Source organism: Mastomys coucha, unplaced genomic scaffold (genome assembly GCF_008632895.1).
Source record: "Mastomys coucha isolate ucsf_1 unplaced genomic scaffold, UCSF_Mcou_1 pScaffold20, whole genome shotgun sequence".
Lineage (NCBI taxonomy): Eukaryota > Metazoa > Chordata > Mammalia > Rodentia > Muridae > Mastomys > Mastomys coucha.
This window is the reverse complement of record NW_022196903.1, coordinates 111620279-111638933: the sequence shown is the minus strand read 5'-3', so window position 1 is coordinate 111638933 and position 18655 is coordinate 111620279. Positions and strand designations below refer to the sequence as shown.

General features: G+C 41.7%; 1 protein-coding gene across 4 annotated transcripts in view; it reads left to right on the top strand.

Annotated features, from left to right (window-relative positions):
* Positions 1-6186, top strand: part of Ankrd30a (ankyrin repeat domain 30A) — a 65894-nt gene extending 59708 nt beyond the window's left edge. For all 4 annotated transcript variants that reach the window (XM_031383117.1, XM_031383116.1, XM_031383118.1 and 1 more), the window contains 4 exons: positions 513-727; positions 1687-1915; positions 2504-2549; positions 5246-6186. In XM_031383117.1, the coding sequence (XP_031238977.1) occupies positions 513-727; positions 1687-1915; positions 2504-2549; positions 5246-5379 (624 nt within the window). In that variant the 3' untranslated portion in view covers positions 5380-6186. The remainder of the gene's footprint in view (positions 1-512; positions 728-1686; positions 1916-2503; positions 2550-5245) is intronic.
* The last annotated feature ends 12469 nt before the right edge of the window (positions 6187-18655 follow it).

Genomic DNA, 18655 nt, shown 5'->3' with positions numbered 1-18655 from the left:
ACACTGCTTATCCTAGAGTTCTAGAGAGAAGGGGACACTGCTTATCCCTAGAGTTCTAGAGAGAAGGGACACATACTTATTGCTGTGTTCAAGGATTCTTTGTATTATAACTCAGTGGACCTTTCATTAGAGAATCATTTGACTTTTAAAGATAGTTTGCAAAAAATGAGATTGCTAGAAGGGGAACAAGTTGACATATGAAGTACACCAAACTCTTGAGTCTCTCTTAAGTCCACCTAGTTCCACTTTACATCGTGAGCTAATTGAGTTCTTTAAATTATCAGATCACTGTGTACCTATGTGTCATTCAGAGCTGGGCATGCCCTGCAATGGTTAAGTGTTCCGCTAGCATGCACCAGGCCCTGGATTTGAGTCCCAAGAAGATCTATCTTTTATAATTCCCATCTTAAATCCCAGCATCAGCATCTGTTTTCACATGTTTCATTCAAAACAAATGAGCCATAATGATTCAGGTTATAATTGCGTCTAACGTGTATTTGGATCTGCCATAGGCTCAAGCAGCGTCCCAGGAGAACTTGGAGCAGTTGAGAGAGAACAATAATGCTTCAGTTAGAAGTCAGATGGAGCTCAGGATTAAAGACCTGGAATCCCAGCTCTACAAAATGAAAGCCCAGGAAGACTTCGATAAAATAGAACTAGAAAAGTATAAGCAGCTCTACCAAGAAGAGTTCAGACTTAGAAAATCGTTGTCAAGTAAACTTAACAAGTAAGTCCTAACATTGAATCTCAGAAGATAAACTCACGGCTTTATCTCTGCAGCAGTGTTTCCACTGAGACTAGGAGAGAGCTATAGGCACACGTCCGGAAATAACGTTGTGAGTGACCCTCAAAGTGTTAATGTGGGATAGCTTATATTCTTTTGTCTTTTTATCCTCCTGTCTTAGTTAAGACGGTCAACTTTAGATAGATACTCTTGAAGCTTTCTAGTTAAGAAAGTTATACTATTATACAATTGCTTATTCATGTTCCCTTAAATAGAGCTACTACCATGGTTGACTATGTTTTGTTTTGTTTTGTTTTGGGAAGATGATCCCAAGGATCAGGCACTGTAATATTCTCCTCTAAGCAATTTCAGCATTTGGTATTTTAATTTTCTTTGACGGTCATCTGTACTATTTCTAGTAGAGGTCCCTATAAACTATAATTGGCAGGTTTTCTAATCTGTGGCTTTATATGCACGTGTGCTGCCAGGAAACATTACTGTAAGATGGACGCCTCAGCACTGTGCCTCCTTCTCTTCTGGCTGAGGCTCTGAGTTACTCCTACAGTCATTTACTTAGTTTATCCCAAGTAATGGGAGCGAATGCTCACATGTCTTCAGGGAGTGAGACATGTTGGTCGTACACAGTGGCATGTCTGCTGTCTCTGTGAGGTCTCTGTGAGGAAGCAGGCCCCTTCCTGAGCATGGCTCATCTCAGCAGCCATGTCTCTCCCTCCTGCTGTGCTGGAATTTCTCATGAGTTAAGATTCCCTCTAGAAATACCTGCACTTTTTAGAATAATTTTAAAACTGTAATCCTTAGGAGTTACATTCCGACAGGTTTTCTAGGCTGAGTCACTGTTGAGTTGCAAATTCCTTGTATTCACAGCAGCCTTATAGATAGCTGTGACTCTGGTTCATTTGTGACCCTGGAGATATTAAGTATTTGCCTTGTGGTCTTCACAGGATGAGTGAGAAGCTGGAGGAGGCCAGCACCAAGCTGCTCCTGGAGGAGCAGCAGAGCAGATCTTTGCTAAGCACACTCAGCACAAGGCCTGTTGTAGAGTGTCCTTGTGTTGGAAGTCTTCATAATAGTTTGGTATTCAACAGAACTCTCATTCCAAGAGAAAACATAGTGGTTCCTACCTCAGGTCCACAGCCATCCAATAAAAGAGTGGAGATCTTTCTGACCAAGGTTAGTATATTTCTTTTTTCCTTTGGGTTTCAAATTTCTGATAAAATTCTCACTTTTAATTTAACACATGATACTGAGTTGTTTTGTTTGGCAAATGTGTACTGTCATAGTAACTTAGGCTAATGGAGAAAAAAATTGTTAAAGTTTCCAGAGTTCTCATTTCAGTAGGTACTCACTGTTGCTTGGTTCAGCGACTGTAGCTAAACCCGTACATTTCTTTAAAAGCTGTGCTTAAGTTTCAATTTGGAAAATAAACATGGCTGTCACTAAAGGTGTAGCTTGGGACATCACGGCACACTTCTAAAGACAAGTTTCTTGCAGCATCTCAAGTTTTCTATTCTAGTGGAGAAAGGCTAAAACCCAGACACCGACATGTAGATATGTATCATGTAGAGGAATGTGATGCATATATTATTAAGTAAGTAAGCGTGTGGGTTTGGGGATTTAGCTCAGTGGTAAAAAAGCCCTGGGTTCGGTCCTCAGCTCCAAGAAAAAAAAAAAGATAAATGTACAACATTGAATAAGATTAATTTCTGAGTTAAAAACTTTTCACTTTTGTAACCATTATAATTATTCATCTCATTCCAGATGCATCAAGAGTTAGAAAAAAGTATAAATAGAGAACTTAAAGAAGGTATGTGTCAAAATTTATGAATTAAGGTTAGATTGATAAATTTTTAAAATAAATTATAAATATTAAATGGCACCATTTTCCTTGTTCAGTGAATAGATTTTACAGTAAGTACTGTCTTACACAATATTAAAGATGTGAAGATATTTCCTTCAGTGTTTAATTCAGCAAATATTTATTTCATTTGAGAACTTCATATATACACACATACACATACACACACACTGCATTAGCGTCATTTCCACCTCTACCCTGCCTCCAACTCCACCCATGTTCTCCGTCCCCTCCCCTCCAATGCATGGCCTCCTCTTCTCATATATGCAACCTGTGGGTCCAATTAGCATTGCCCTTACTTGCCTGTGCTCAGGACTAACCACTTAGGAACAAGGTCTCATCCTTGAAAAAGACCGGTTCTCCCTCTCCCGGCAGCCATGGCCTGCCTCTAGCTCTTCACCTCAGGGTAGGGCTGCCTCAGGTAGGACTTCTGTTGCTGTGATAAAGAACATGACCAGAGCAACTTGGGGGGAAGGGGTTAATTCATCTCACAGTTCTGTCACTGAAGGAAGTCAAGTCAGGAACTGGGAGTGAGGAACTGAACAGAGAGGCCATGGTGAAGGCCACCTACTGACTTGACGCTTGCAGCTTATTCATCCTTTCTTATACAACTCAGAGCCGTGTGCTCAAGGGTGGCACCACCCCAGTGGGCCAGGCCCTCCCACATCAGTCAGTAATCAAGAAAATACCCACACACTTGCCTCCTGGCAATCTGATGGAAGCTTTTTTTTTTCAATCAAAGTTTCCTCTTCCCAGATAAATTGTGTCATTTTGACACCTTCCCCTCAACCCCCAAAAAAGTGCCAGCTTTGGATTTTTCCTCCACCCTTGTAGGTATGCAGGTTCATGGGGTCTTTGGAAATAATGTGGAAGTAGCCGTATTGTAGGGAGTTCATGGTTCTATTCCGTGATGTGTCCTGAGCAGTAAGTGTAGGCTTGTGATAGCGGCGGTCTGTTTGGTGATAGGGCACCACACAGTCACTTCTTTGAGTTTTGACCAATGTGGGTCTCTATAAGAGTCTCCACGCGCTGGCAGATGAGAGCTACACAGCTAAGGGTATGCAGAACGAGAAACTCAGGAGGCCGGTGCAAAGGCTTACCTTAATAACAGGGTAGTAGCGGGTTCTCCTCTAAGGCCTGAGACCTGTCCGGCCACAGCTTCTTGGCTGGGTTGACAATATCAGGCGTGAACTCCCTCCAGTTGAGTGGGCTTTAGGTTCAGTCAGACACTGTTGGTTACCACAAGGTACAAGAGCACTGCTGCACTGCTCGGGTATCTTGCCTGTCCAGTTGTGGTTCTCAGGCTTTACAGCCAGGTTGGGCTAACTTCCTCCCGTGGCAGCTTATCCCATACCTCCTAACAGTGCGTGCTGGCCTCCGGAAGGAGCTCTCTGGTCAGATCCAGCTCGAATCTTTGTAGTCTTTGTCCCAAGTGTCCAGTGTCTTTGACAAAGGAGTTTACTGTCAACCTCCAGCAGTAGCCAAGGGCTACATCAGTGGTCTGTATTGTCGTGGGAGTCACGGTATCCTGATCAGCCGTTCAGAAGGACTCTCATAGCTGTTACTAGAGTTTCGGCTGGTTCATGGTTCCTGTCAGGAGCATTGTAGCTTAAGTGGTATAACTTCCTTTAAGATTCCCTACACAAATCTTTATACACACACATGCCCACAAGCCCCGGTTCTCTGGGGCCATATCACACAACCTTGGCATGTGTCCGTCCTCCCTCCCTCTCCTTCTGAATTGTCCCTCCTCCAGTGTTCCACTTCCCACTTCCTGTTCTCTCTCAGCCATCCCCTCTCCAACCTGTGCTCTCTTTGGACTTCGGGCTTTTAGTTCCTTTTTTGAGAATTCTGTTTAGATCCATAGTTTATTTTTAATTGGGTTATTGGTTTTCTTGATTCTTTATTATTTATATATTCTGAATATTAATCTTCTATCAGCTGTATACTAAGATTTTCTCCCATTCCAGAGGTTTCCTCTTTACTTGATTGTTTCCATTCCCGTATGGAAGCCTTTTGTCTATGAGGCCCACTCAGTCAGTTGTGCTGAGCAAACTGAATCCTATGCCAGAAGTCTTTTGTGCATGTGTGTATCTTGTAGGGTACTGCCTTGTGTGTTCTTTCAGCAGTCTCAGGTTTCTCACTGACGTCTTACCCATTTGGAGCTGATGTTGTGCAGGGCGATACAGAAGAATCTAGTTTCACTCCGTGTGTGGACATCAGCTTTCCCAGCAGCATTTGTCAAAGAGCTGTTCTTTCTTCCAGTGTATATTTTTTGGAATCTTATCATATATTGGCAGCTATGAATACGTGGTCTTACATGGTCCTAGTGGTGTTCTGCTGCACTGGTCTGCGTGCCTGTTTGTGTGCCGGGGCCATGCTGTTTACAGTACCATGGCTCTGTGATGTGACCACTAGGTGATTGTCAGCAGTGGGCCATATTGTCTCCACTTGTCGTTCCCATGCTTGGTACTGTAGCTTTGCGCATGATTGGTGAATAAAGTCAACGCAGACACTTTGGTATTCACGATGATAATTAAGTATACGTGCAAACCAGTCATGATTGTGCACTGCAGTTACTTCCGACTTGTGCTTCATTAACTGTGAACTCTTTGATATATATATATATATTCCTTTTTTTCCAGCTACTGCTGAACTTGAATCTGAGTTCTGCAGAGTTTCTCCTCTTGGATCTGCTACTAAACCAAGCCAAGATCTACTCTCAGAAGCATCGCAAGAATATATAGACATTTTAAAGAAAAAATACATGATCTGCTGAATTTAAAAAGAGAAAGAGGAAGAAAAGGCATGAAAGTAGAAGTGGGGCTGTTTGGGAGAAGGGCCAAAGGAGGAAAGGACCAGAGAAGATAAAGGGGTGTTCGCCGTGTGTGTCTGGAATGTCTCAACAGCCTGGGTACCTGTGGTGGCACATATCTTTGACTCCAGCACTTGGGAAGCAGAGGCTGGTAAATCTCCGAATTCAAGGACAGTCAAGGCAATGTGTCTCAAACAGAAAAATAAAGTCATAATGATGGCTACTATTTTGTATAAATAATACACATTAATATATATGATCTAAAATATAACATGTTGGGCTGGAGAGATGGCTTAGGAGTTTGAGAACACTAGCTGCTCCTTCAGATGTCCTGAGTTCAAATCCCAGCACCCACATGGTGCCTCTCAACCACCTATGTGATCTGATGCCCTCTTCAGGCACACAGGGTTATGTGCAGATAGAGCACTTGTATACATAAATAAATAAATCTTTAAAAAAAGATATAAACATTTATTAAAATAAAGTAAAACATTATATTTATTAAACTGTTTATATATTTTAGTTGTATTAACTGTATGACTTGAAACAAGTGAGAAAAACTTTTTTGTCATATGTATTAGAAATTAATATGTTTACCTGGGGTTTTTTGGTGGTCTTAAGCAGATTTTGCAAGTATTATTAAACCAGTATTACAAACTTTTACTTATGAAGACACCCTAAAGCAAATTGTTTAAACAGCCAAGTTATCATGAATACTTTGGTGGGATGAAATACCACATTTGTATTTATATTTTTCTATTTTTATCACTATGCATGAGCCAAAAGATTTAGCCAGACATCAATCAGTTCAGTATGCTGCTGCCTTAACCACTGTTAATGTTTTAATGTTTCCCAGCCATAGTATCGCTGTCAAACTTAACTTTAATTTTTGTTTTGTTTTGTTTTGTTTTTTGAGACAGGGTTTCTCTGTGTAGCCCTGGCTGTCCTGGAACTCACTCTGTAGACCAGGCTGGCCTTGAACTCAGAAATCCACCTGCCTCTGCCTCCCAAGTGCTGGGATTAAAGGCATGCGCCACCACCACCACCACCCAGTTTAACTTTAATTTTAAGCACTGATAGTTCAATCATAAAATTAGGGAGACATTCAAGTAATTCCATCCCGCTCTTCTGAAGCATGTGAGAGAGCCTTGCTGCCAGCCATCGTCATCTGTGACTATTTCAGTATTTATTGTAGTTAACAACACTGTAAGTAACTGCAGTGTTGCCTTTGCGTTAAGAAGGCTAACACTAACAGTCCTGATGTTTAATCCTCAGATGCCTTCCCAGCCTGGCTTGTTCTCCACAGATCCCCTCCCAGCCTGGCTTGTTCACCGATCCCCTCCCAGCCTGGCTTGTTCACCGATCCCTTCCCAGCCTGGCTTCTTCTCCACCGAGTCCTTTAGTAGACCAGCCCCATTCAGATTGACGGGTCCCAGTTCCTGAAGCTCTTAGACTCCTTCAGTCTGGAGTATTTTGCAGTCTTTCCTTGACTTTCTGACCTGAAATCTTCAAGGAACTGTTCATGTGGCATGTCCTTGAATTCAGTTCTCCATTTCATTATGTTTCATCACGCGTTCTTGGCAAAAGTATTACAGAGGTAACTTTTCTCATTTAATCCTATTATGTGATCTATAATATAGATTTTTCTCTGTTATTATGATGTTGATATGATCACTAGAGCAATTACCTACTGTTTTTCCTCTATATATTTACTTTTGTTTTATAATAATTATGTAGAGAGATAATTTGTGACTATAAATATCTGTTTCTTATCAAATGTACAATATATTCATTTACTAGTTTTCATGTAGATTAATGGCTCTTCATTTTATTTAATGAGATATAAGTTGTTGATAATAAATTATTTTTATATTTTAATAAATTAAATTTTTGAGAATTTCATACATGAATCCTATGTCTACACCATTTCCACTCTTTTCTCTCCCCTTCGACTCATCCTATTCCTCTCCCCACTCCCTCTCAAATTCATGGCTTCTTTGTTTTATATATGTGTGTGTGTGTGTGTGTGTGTGTGTGTGTGTGTGTGTGTGTGTGTGTGTCTGTGTCTGGGCGCACACACACACGCGCGCCTTGGGAGTCACAGACATGACAGGAATATGTATTTATTCCTAAATACATATCTTCTGAAAGCAAGGGGCTGTCATTATGTACCTGTGGCAGAATAATCGGAGTCAGGAAGATCAATACATAATCTGCAACCCCTTTTTCTATTTTAACAGTTATCTCAATGTGTCCTTTTTATAGAGAGAAAATTCAAAATGAGACCTTGCACTCACCTTCTCTCAGTGCTGGGATGTTTGTCTGGCTAGAGCTTGCAAAGGTCTGTAGCATGCTGGCACAGTTGCCCTATTGGAGGGAAAAAAACACTTCCATGGTGTTGTCCAGCTCTGGCTCTTACAGTCTTTCTGCCCCTCTTCCATGAAGATCACTGCTCCACCTAGGCTTAGCACTACACAGTCCGGGACCTGATATTGACCATTTGAGGGTTTCTGTGTTAATGGCTGTCTACTGCAAAGAGAAGCTTCTCTGGTGCAGGTTGGGTTCTTTCCTAGGCCTTATTACCTATGGCATACCATAGTGCAGATTCTTGGCCCCTTTTAACAGTTCCAGGTATGGGTTCCATCTCAAGAAGGAGGCCTTAGATCTAAGCAGAAAGTAATTTGTGACTCCAATAACGTCTGTACCAGTATTGCACAGTGGGCATGTCTTGCCAGGCCAGTTGTTGTAGTTAGTTCTTCTCCTCTGGTAGCGTCCATAGCAGCTTCTGACACACTGAAAGATGGTCATCAGGCATGGAGCTTACAGATGAGGATCAACTTGATTTCCTCAATTTCAGTGCTTCAAATAAGTGGTGTCTTCAGCAATAGGGTCTTACTGTCAAGTTCTGGAGGACAGCCAAGAGCGCGACAGAAGCCTGCAGTGGTTGACGTCTATGTGACTCGTTGGCCAACAGCTCAAAAAGAGGTAACCCCTCCTGGCCTTGGGTATATTATCTTCTAGCATGATTTTAGGTAGCTCCTCCAGTAGTGGGCTTCCATGTGGCTCTTTCAAAAGGCCTTAGTGTTAGTTATCCCTCTGCATAGTCCTGCTCTCCTGTTCCCACCCGAATTTAACACTTTGTATTCCATTATTCCCCTTTCTACCTCTTATTCCTTGAAGACCACTCCCCATAAATGGCCCCTTACTAAATTATTAAGCTGTGGGTATTCCTAGCAGGATACACATCAGAAGATTAAGAGCTAATATCCATGTATGAGAAAGAACACAACTTCTGCCTTTCTATGTCTGGCTTGCCTCACTCAAAATAGCGTTCCTAACTTCATCCTTTAACCTGCAGATTTCATAATTCCACTTTTAACAGATGAATACCATGGTATTGTGTAAACATACTACATTATCTTTATCTATTGACAGACATCTAGGCTGTTGCTGACGCCTGGCTATTATTAATGACGCAGCAGTGAACAAAGATGATCGATTATCTCTGCAGTAAGATACAGAGGCCTTTGGGTGTATGTCCAGGTGGTATAGCTGGGTCATGTGGATCTATTTCCAGCTTTTTGAGGAACCTCCACACTTACTGATATTTCTATCATGGCTATTAACCATTTATGCTCCCAGCAACAATGAGAATAAGTGTCCTTTTTCCCTATAAACACACCAGAATTTACCATCTTTTTTTTTTCTGTCTTAGCCATTTTAACTGTACAATGAAATTCCAAGAATTTTAAATTTGCATTTCCCTGGTGGCTAAGGATTGGAACACTAAAACTATTTCTCAGTAAGCAGTGTTCCTTCATGGCCTGCCTCAGGTTCTGCCTTGAGTTCCTGCCCTGCCTTCCCTTTATGAAAGACTATAAACTGTAAGGTGAAATAAACCCTTTCCTCCCCGAGATCACAGCAATAGGGATATCAAGAGGAAGCGCTAAGGTTTTAGTTGTGTACTGTGCCTGCTCTTTACATGGTTGCTGTAGTCCAAACTTAGCTATACATGTCATAACTGAGCTGTCTTCTTAGTCTAGTTCTTTTATACTTCTAAATAGAATAGTACTTAGGAGGCCGCGAGCAATTAGCTTCTATTATATCAGAAAGGATAGTATGTAGATGACTTGGGAAACCCAGTTTGGTCAAAGAGCAGACAGTGCTAAGTAGGCCCAGGGACTCATTTAGACTTAAGGCTTTTTCAGGTTGATTGGAATCTAATCTAGTGTAAGATAAATTGTCTTCACCATGGGGGACGTTAATAGCCACATGGACCTGAGTCAGGCAATGTACTGCTTGGCATGGGGTATGAACCTGGGGGCTAAAATTCCAGCTTATCCTATTGGGAAGTTTCGTTTAGAGAATATTCATTTAGTTTGCCTTTTAAATTTTTTAATGAACAGACCTATTAATTTTTAAAAGACAGGCGTTCTCATGTCCCATCAGGACAGGTCTCCCACTCCTCCCCTTGTGGGTTCCCCACTAAGTAGTAAATAACCAGGTCTGAAGGACTGACACAAATTCCCCTAGATTGTAGTCTAACACTGGGGAACTCAGGCAGGGGGCAGGGTACCAGAATTCCACACTCAGCAGGAGATGGGTGGTTCTGCAGTGTGATGGGTCACATTTACCTAAGAAGCACCAGGAGGGAGGGAGGGAGGGAAGGAGGAAGGAAGGGAGGGAAGGAGGGAGGGAGGGAGGGAAAAGGAGGGAGGGAGAGAGAAGGAGAGGGAGGGAGGGAGGGAGAAGGAGAGGGAGGGAGGGAGGGAGAGAGAGAGAGAGAGAACAAATATGCTTTAAAACATGCTAGCTGTAGTGTAATGATTCTTTCCTATACTGAACTTCCTTTTCCATAGATATTCTGTTGGTGGAGAGGTTTTCTCATGAGTAACTCATCAAATGCCTGTTTGGCATCTATCGATACGATCAATATCAATATGATCATAGTTTGCTACCAGCCTATTGATGTGATAAATTACACGGATTATTCAATGTTGAACCAGCCTCTGTGTAGGGATGGCTATGTAGTAAATCCCTCATGACGACACTGAGTGAATTATTTTTATGCACAGTTGATTTGATGGTTTGCTGAGGATTTCTTCATCATTTTCATGACAGATTACCAGCAGTGTCAGGAGCCACAATAGGACAAGCTTATAACTAGCAGGTGGTCTTCCTGAGATGGTCTGCTTCAGATTAATCCATGACAGATTAGCTCTCTAGGCAAGACCTAAGAGAATTCATTCTAGGAAGGATTCCTGCTATCAACATGCTTTTCCTGTCATTATTAAACATATAACAATCACTAAGTATTAGCCCAGCCTTTTGAGCAAATCTTTGCAGATCTACAAAGATGTGCTGTCTTTTTTTTTAAAGATTTATTTATTTATTTATTTATTATACATAAGTACACTGTAGCTGTCTTCAGACACACCAGAAGAGGGCGTCAGATCTCATTACAGATGGTTGTGCGCCACCATGTGGTTGCTGGGATTTGAACTCAGGACCTCTGGAAGAGCAGTCAGTGCTCTTAACCGCTGAGCCACCTCTCCAGCCCAGATGTGCTGTCTTGTGGTGAAGCTATATAGGCTGGCCTCGAACTCAGAAATCCGCCTGCCTCTGCCTCCCAAGTGCTGGGATTAAAGGCGTGCACCACCACAGCCCAGCTGACTTCTTAAGTCTTAATGATGATCCTATAAGAATTCCTAAAATTATATCAGTGATTATTAAGCTCTTTTAGAGCGGGACTGCTATTAGGTCCTTTCTGATAGTCAAAGCTGCACTGAGCACTCTGTCAGTCTCCCAAGTGTCACCAGTTAACTGCCTCTTAGATAGTAACCAGACTTTCTGCTACTCAGAGCACATTCCAAGAGGTTGTAAAACCATTAACCAAAGGTCATAAAAGGGGGACTAACGATTTACTATCGATGCTAGGACAGAAGATAAAATATTGACTGGGTTTATCTATACAAAACTTCACTAATAACTTAGCTTTGGTTTTCAACTTTCTATGAACCTGTCAAGCTGTGACAGGTGATGGATGTTTAGCCAGATAATTACTCCTAATGGATATGCGTGTAAACATTCTCTGTTGTAAACTTCTATTTCGATTTGTGATTTGAATTTTCTGTATGAACCTGTGATGAACTTTTTAACGTGATCATGTATTCTGAAAGATGTATAAGTACTGAGAACAAAAAAAAAAAAAAAAAAAAAAAAAAATGAGATGAAGAAAATTTTCCCTTGCCCTGCTTAGAGTCTTTCCGCTTTTCCCCTTTTTCTTAGCTTTAAGAGGAAGCTTTTTACAACTTGGTGATAAATGCTATGATCACTTTTTAAAGTGTCCCTTTTTCTTCCTGGAATGTCCTACTAGAGGGCGGAAAGTTAGAGTCCTGCAGTTCCTGCTGAGATAGTGCCAAGGCTATTTACTTAATCCTTGGCTGTTTTAGAATGAGGTGTTAAATGCCAGAGACTGCAGTTTCTGGCCTCAGAGGGACACAAGAGGCAGGTCAGCTACAGTAGCAAGGTAACTTAGACTTAGATAAGTAAACGTTTTATTATCATACAGCAACCCTAAATATCTTATCTGCCGATGCTCTTCCCCCTCCACTGCCTCAAGAAGAACCGACAAGAAAGAAGACCCCGCTGGGGCTGGCCCCCAGCACAGTAGTTTTCACCTTTGAAATCTGAGTAGGGTCTGGGTACTACTGACCACATGGAATAGTCAGTCAGGGAGTGGGCCTTTGGTAAGTCAGGGAGCAGGCCTTTGGTAAGTCAGGGAGCAGGCCTTTGGTAAGTCAGGGAGCAGGCCTTTGGTAAGTCAGGGAGAGGGCCTTTGGTAAGTCAGGGAGCAGGCCTTTGGTTGTTGTTGTTGCATTCTGAAAAAAAAATAGAATGGCTGAGATTTCTACCCAAGATGTCCGGTAGAATTCACCAGTGGTCTCCTCTAGCTCTGGAATTTTATGTTTGGAAGATTATTAAATATTAATTAAATTCTTAAAATATGTCCATATATTAATAGACACATTCAGAGTTTATCCTTGCATGAGTTTTGATAGAATCCATCTTAATAGAATCCATCCCTTAAGCTAGGTCACCAATTACTCTAAGTTCCACTGTACTCAGGGAACATGTATATATACCCCACCCCTTGGTGCTGGGGAATTAACTAAGAATCTTACACATGCTAGGCAAGTATTCTATAGACAGACTGAGCTATACACCCCCAAATCAAAACACACTTTCTATGCTTTAGCACTTGGACATAAGAAAAGCCTACACATATTAAGGACTCTTCCTTAGATGTGAGGTGGAAACTTCTAGTTTCTTTGAAAAATTAGTTATGTCAAATGATGTTTTGCTGGGGACGCACATGTGAAAGGATGTCTTGCTAAAGCAAACAGGTGAAAGAATGTTTTTCTGAAGCAGACACAGATGAAAGGATGTTTTGATATAGTAAACACATGACAGGACCTGTGATGAAGGCGTATAAATATGACCCCACAGACAGTGGGGGGTGAGCACTGAGCATTGGTTTGCTTTGCCTTGCTACTCTTGGCTAAAAGACACTCATGTATTGGTTTGTCTTACATGGTGTTACTGATCTCAACTCGTGCTAACGCTGCCATTGAGAGAGACTTACCCAAGAACTGCTCATGAGGTTGCTGCAGCAGCTTGCCACCTCTGCAACCTCACCTTTGGCCATCTGGCCAGCCTGGTGGTTTCTTCAGGATTGAACTACAGCTGCCTGGTGTCTGCCTGCCTAGAGGACTGGTCTGCAGCTGCTGAATCATATTTTGGTGTTAGCTACAGGACTGAACTGCTAAGAAAGGAGATCGAGCTCGCCCCTAAAGAACCATTGCTGAACAGGTCCACGACCCCCACATCCTAACAACTTTGCTATTCCACTACCTCTTCTGGGTGGTGGGCTAGAAAGATTGAACCCTTATTAAAAGTAGGCTGCAAAAAAAAAATGTATGCCTATGTAGATTTTTAGGGCTATTTATTATTCAATTAGCTGTTTTTAAAGCTCATCAAAATCAAATGCTTTCCAGGGTTAAGAATTTAGAAATGGGGTGATTTTCCAGTGTGTGGACTCTGAAGTATATAAGTACAGATACTGATACTGGCATGTAGATATATATTCATTCTGTTCATATGACATTTTTCTTGTGTGTGGCTGCGGTGAGGTTTGATTTTTGAGAAAAGCCTTCCCCACACACTTCACATTCATTCAGTTTCTCTCCTGTGTGGGAATGTTTAGCAAGGTCTGATTTACTGTAAAAGAGTTTTCCATTAACAGTATACCGGCAGGATTTGTCCCGCATGAGTCCTGTGATGTGCTGTGAGGGGTCATATATGTGATCTCTGGTGTTTCATGGGTTTTCCCACAATTGTCACACTGTAAAAGTTCCTTTCCAGTGTGTACCCTCAGATGTCACGTGATTTCTCCAAGAAATGACAGTGACTTTTCCATTTTGCATTTTTTTTCTTTGTCATACCAATTACTAGTCTTATTCTGCTGTTTCCTTTCCATCCGTGCCAACAGTAATTAAATATCTTAAGGTACACAACAATTAGAATTGAAGTAGTAACTTTTTGTTTATCGCTATATTGATGGAACCACCCTTACAGTTGTTTTTTGTGCGGATGACTCTCTTTTCAGTGTAGTACTGAGGACTGAACATCATGTGTGTCCCCCAAACACATGGGCTAGAAGCTAGCTACTGAGGTGAACCCAGTCTAGCTGAGAAGTATGTATGGTACCTCAACCCTGCCACAATCTAGTCCCCTCAAATATTACAAATATTTCCAGTGGAACAATAAAGGTGATTTTTTTCTTAAATCGAACCAATGACTTAGCTCACATTCACAGGACTCAAAGAGAAAAACACAAGAACTGTTAAAAAACAGAGACTCCATGGTGACTTAGAAAATAATGGTTTCCACTAGAATGACCTCTAGCAGAAGTAAATTGGATGAAATCCCAAAGATTCAGAGAGTGATTATAGGTATATTTACAGAAATCAGAGAGAACACAAACCTCTGCATGAATTTCAATAGAACAAGGAAGCCAGTGCAGCATCCGTACGTGGAGCCCAATAAAGAGATTGAAATGGGAATCTGTCATGAAACAAACAAAAAATTAAAGTTGACCTTCCACATCCATATGACCTCTGAAACTCCAAGTCAATCTAAGTCAACCTATCTATCATAGGTGTGCAAGGTCTTAAATGAAATAAAACAGTTTCAGAAAGGCAAATATTGTATGTTTTCTCTTAGTTGTGTGCCTTATATTTTACATAAAGACATAAAATCCTATCTGTATAGATGCTATGTGGATGCAAAACTGAGGGAGTGTAGGCTAGAAAGGACAAAGACAGGGTGGGGAAATGGATACGTACTACAAGTACAGTATATACATTTAAAGTAAAAGAAATAAGTTTAGCTATTTTATGTCTTCTCTTCTAAGCAGACTTCTACTGTGTTTCATACTGCCTCACCCTGAAATCTTCTTTTCTCAGGTGAAGTCAAGAATCCCATCTTTACCTGAGTAGAGGTCCCCGGAGAACTTCCCCAGGCTGCTGCCTGAGGCTGTATGGACCTGTGTCTGAGGCCCGTGCCCCGTTGCTGTTAGCTCCAGCCACATGTGATATAAAGAGCTTCACTTTGGGGTTGGACACAGCAGTAAATTAACACAGATGGCTGCCTCGGGTATCTGAAAAACTTAAGAGAAATTAAGTATAGCAAATAGGTAAAGGTGTCCTTTGGCCCTTCCATTTGAGGATGCTATCTTTTGTCTCGAGAACATGTGATGAGTTGTACATGTCTGTGTGAAACTGTGTCTTTGCAAACTTATCAGTGGATGACCTGTAATTCATATGGCCATTTTTTTTTTTAATAAAGCTGTTGTGTCTTTTTTGTCATCTGTGGGAGGTAGTTTCTAGGTTCGTGGGAAGCTTTATTCTTAATTATTTTCCTAACACCTGACATCCAGAAAGGTACCACGTACCTATAAGATGTACATATGCAAAACTATGAATACAAATCAGTGTACCAGGCATTGAGGATGTGACAGGTCAGTGATATAGCCACTGTCACAGATTTACAAAAGTTAAAAAAAAAAAAAGTCAGAAGTAAACCATGAGTAAGTACAGTGTGGTGTGGTACAGTGTGGTCTAGCCACAGCAAGCAAGCTCTCTGAGAATGGATTGCCTCAAATGGCTGAGAGGGGTTGGGAGTTTTTACACAGCTGAGGGTGGGATTACTCAGTGTTATCTCGTAGGCCATTTGTGCAGGGTCTATATCTGAGAGGACAAGCTTACTTACCACTCTCTTAAGCAGTGAGTTTTATATCACCAGTTATCATTCCTGGGATTAGCCATTAAAGTGCCACAGGCCATTATGGGTTAGTTTATTTTAAAATTTATATTCATTTTTATTTTAATTTTATGTAATTTTATGTGTATGAGTGTTTTGTCTGTATGTATGTCTATGTACCATCAGCACTCAGTGTTCTCAGAGGCCAGAGGACTGAAGCAGATTCCCTGGAGCTGAAATCACACAGTTGCTAACCACCATGTGGGTACTAAGAATTGAACTAGGGTCCTTAGCAAGAAAAAGCCTTCTTAACCATTGAGCTATCTCTCCAGCCCAATAGGGGTAGTTTCTAAATGTGTGCTTAAGACCTCAACAAATCACTGGGCTAGGCTCCAAGAAGTCTGTGTTTGTTAAAATGTGGGGATCTTTTGTTTTAACTTTTAGCTTTTTTACTCAACATTGGGTATATGTCCCAATGGGTTAACTGTCCTGGCAAAAACAAAGCTATTCTAAAAAGAGACACTTGTCTCCCTTAGGCTGTCAGACTATCCATAGAATAGACACCCTAGTGAGTTGGAATTTTTCCAGGGGAAGGAAAATGCTGGACCTTGGTGCCACCCAGGAGACAGATATCACACAGTTTATGGGACAGACTCGGAGCCCTGACCAGGAGCAGAAACGATGCTGGGTGGAAGCTGCAGAGCCACACTTACAATAAGACGACTTAGCTTTGCAAACCTCTTGTACTGTTAAACCTAACCGCACTTGAGGACCCTGAAGGTGGACTTCAGGAAATCTGGACACTGGGCCTCTTTGTCCATCTCCCGAATGTGGCCACATCGGATGAAGTTCCTTTCTTTGCTTTGTCACTATGACTTGCAGAAACAAAAGGACAAACATAAAAGGGCTGAAAATAAGAAACCAATCTCATCACCCAGCTTCCAGGGCCTGACAGTAACCTGGGAAGCCTTCATGGAACAATTAGGGTCTAACTCCTGATGGCTCAGAATCTCACCCCAAATGTCCAGTCTCTGGGAGGACAGGTGGTAATCTGAAATTTACTACCCTGTTCCTGAGCTGCCTCTTGACCTCATTCAAACCAGTCCCCCACACCAGCCTTGGAGACAAAGCAGACAACGTATTTTAAAATGACCCCATTTCCTCTTAGGGATGCCATTCCCTCTCTGACCCCTGAGCTGTCCACTGAATTTCTTCGTACAGTGCCTATTCTTTATTTTAAAAAAATATATCAATTCCAGGCTGGTAAAACCATGAATGAAAGTCCCGTACCTTTCACCGAGTCTTCTGCAAGGCTACCGAGCTAATTAGAACCTCAATGTTGTAGAGAATTTGGGATGCTACAAGTCCAGAGTCAAGTTATCACACACTATCTTCAGTGAGTACACGCTCAAACGTACACACACATACACACCTGATAGACAGGATCTCACTTTGCAGCCCTGGATGGCCTGGAACTTGCTATGTAGACCAGGCTGGCCTCAAATCCAGAGATATGCCTGCCTCCCAAGTGCTGGAATTCAAGTCATACACCATCATCTCCCCACCACCACCACCACTCTACACCCAACGCTCCTAACACTCCTAACAGCCACTGATTGCCCTCTGCTATGTGTGAGCTGACATCTGTGTGACTATCAGGTAAACTACTTGGGAGTTTACAAAGATGTGGCTAGTCCTCACCAACCCAAGGCTGTAAGTGTCATCAGAGAGCATCTGAGGCTTTTAGCCAAAGGGTTCCCATTTTGTTTTATCCTACCTATCTAATGTTTCCACCAGTGTGTGTAAGTGTCCCTACTTATGACTTCTTTTGTTCTAGTACTATGAAGGCTTTGTGAAGGGACTAGAGAGATGGGGCAGAGGTGAAGAGCACTGAATCCTCTTCCAGAGGACCAGGGTTCAGTTCCCAGTGCCACATTAAGGCTCATGACTGATAATAACACCAGTTCCAAGGGATCAGATGCCCCCTCTGGCTTCATCATATGTGGTTCACAAGTGATGCACAGACAAACATGCAGGCAAAACACCCATATACATACTATAAGACAGCCCGGTGAAGCAGCTTCCACATTGGAAAAGGAAATTTGGGGTGACCTAAATCCATGTTCCAGGACCATGATTACTATATTCCGTTCCAAAATAACCTTTTCATTATCCCCTTAGAGGCAAGAGTTGTGTTTCTGGGCCAATGATAACTTTATCCTGAATCTTACAAGCTGTTTGTTCCCATTGCCTCTTAAGTTGGCCTTTTGAGGACCAATGGGTGAACCTGGCTTCTTAGGGCTGTCGGGGCTCAGTCGTTGATCTTAAAAGCTCTGGCACCATATATACTATATGTATACATTTATGTGTATTAATTGTAACTTTCTTACGAAGAATCTAATATTTCCATATTTCTAAGGTTAGTACAATGCGATCTGAAGTTATGGCCAAGGACATATACAAGTTGTTTTATATATTCAGGATATCATTCTTAGTTAGACGATAAGAACGACATTCTGTATCAGTGGGATAAAACTTTAAAACTTTGGCGGGGGTGGGGGACCTCACATGCTGGGCACTTTACTTGGTGTCTGCTCTTTTGGTTTATATATACTATACATGCTTTTTTTAGTTTCTCACGTCTCATGTTATCGTTTACATGGTTTTGAAATGTAGCAATCCTAAAACAAAATTGTAAGCTCTTTGGATGTAAAATTGCACTTCGTTTCAGGTATTTAAGCCACCCTTCGGTACACACTGCGGGCCCTCAGACAGCCTTCTGTCTTCCTTCCCAGGGTGACCATTGCTAGTTCAATCACCCCCTTAAAGACCAGGCCTGCGGGGAAAAGGTGCAAGGCTCATGAGTGAGGTACTCAACACCAAACTTTTTTTTTTTTTTTTAGATATTTTCTTTATT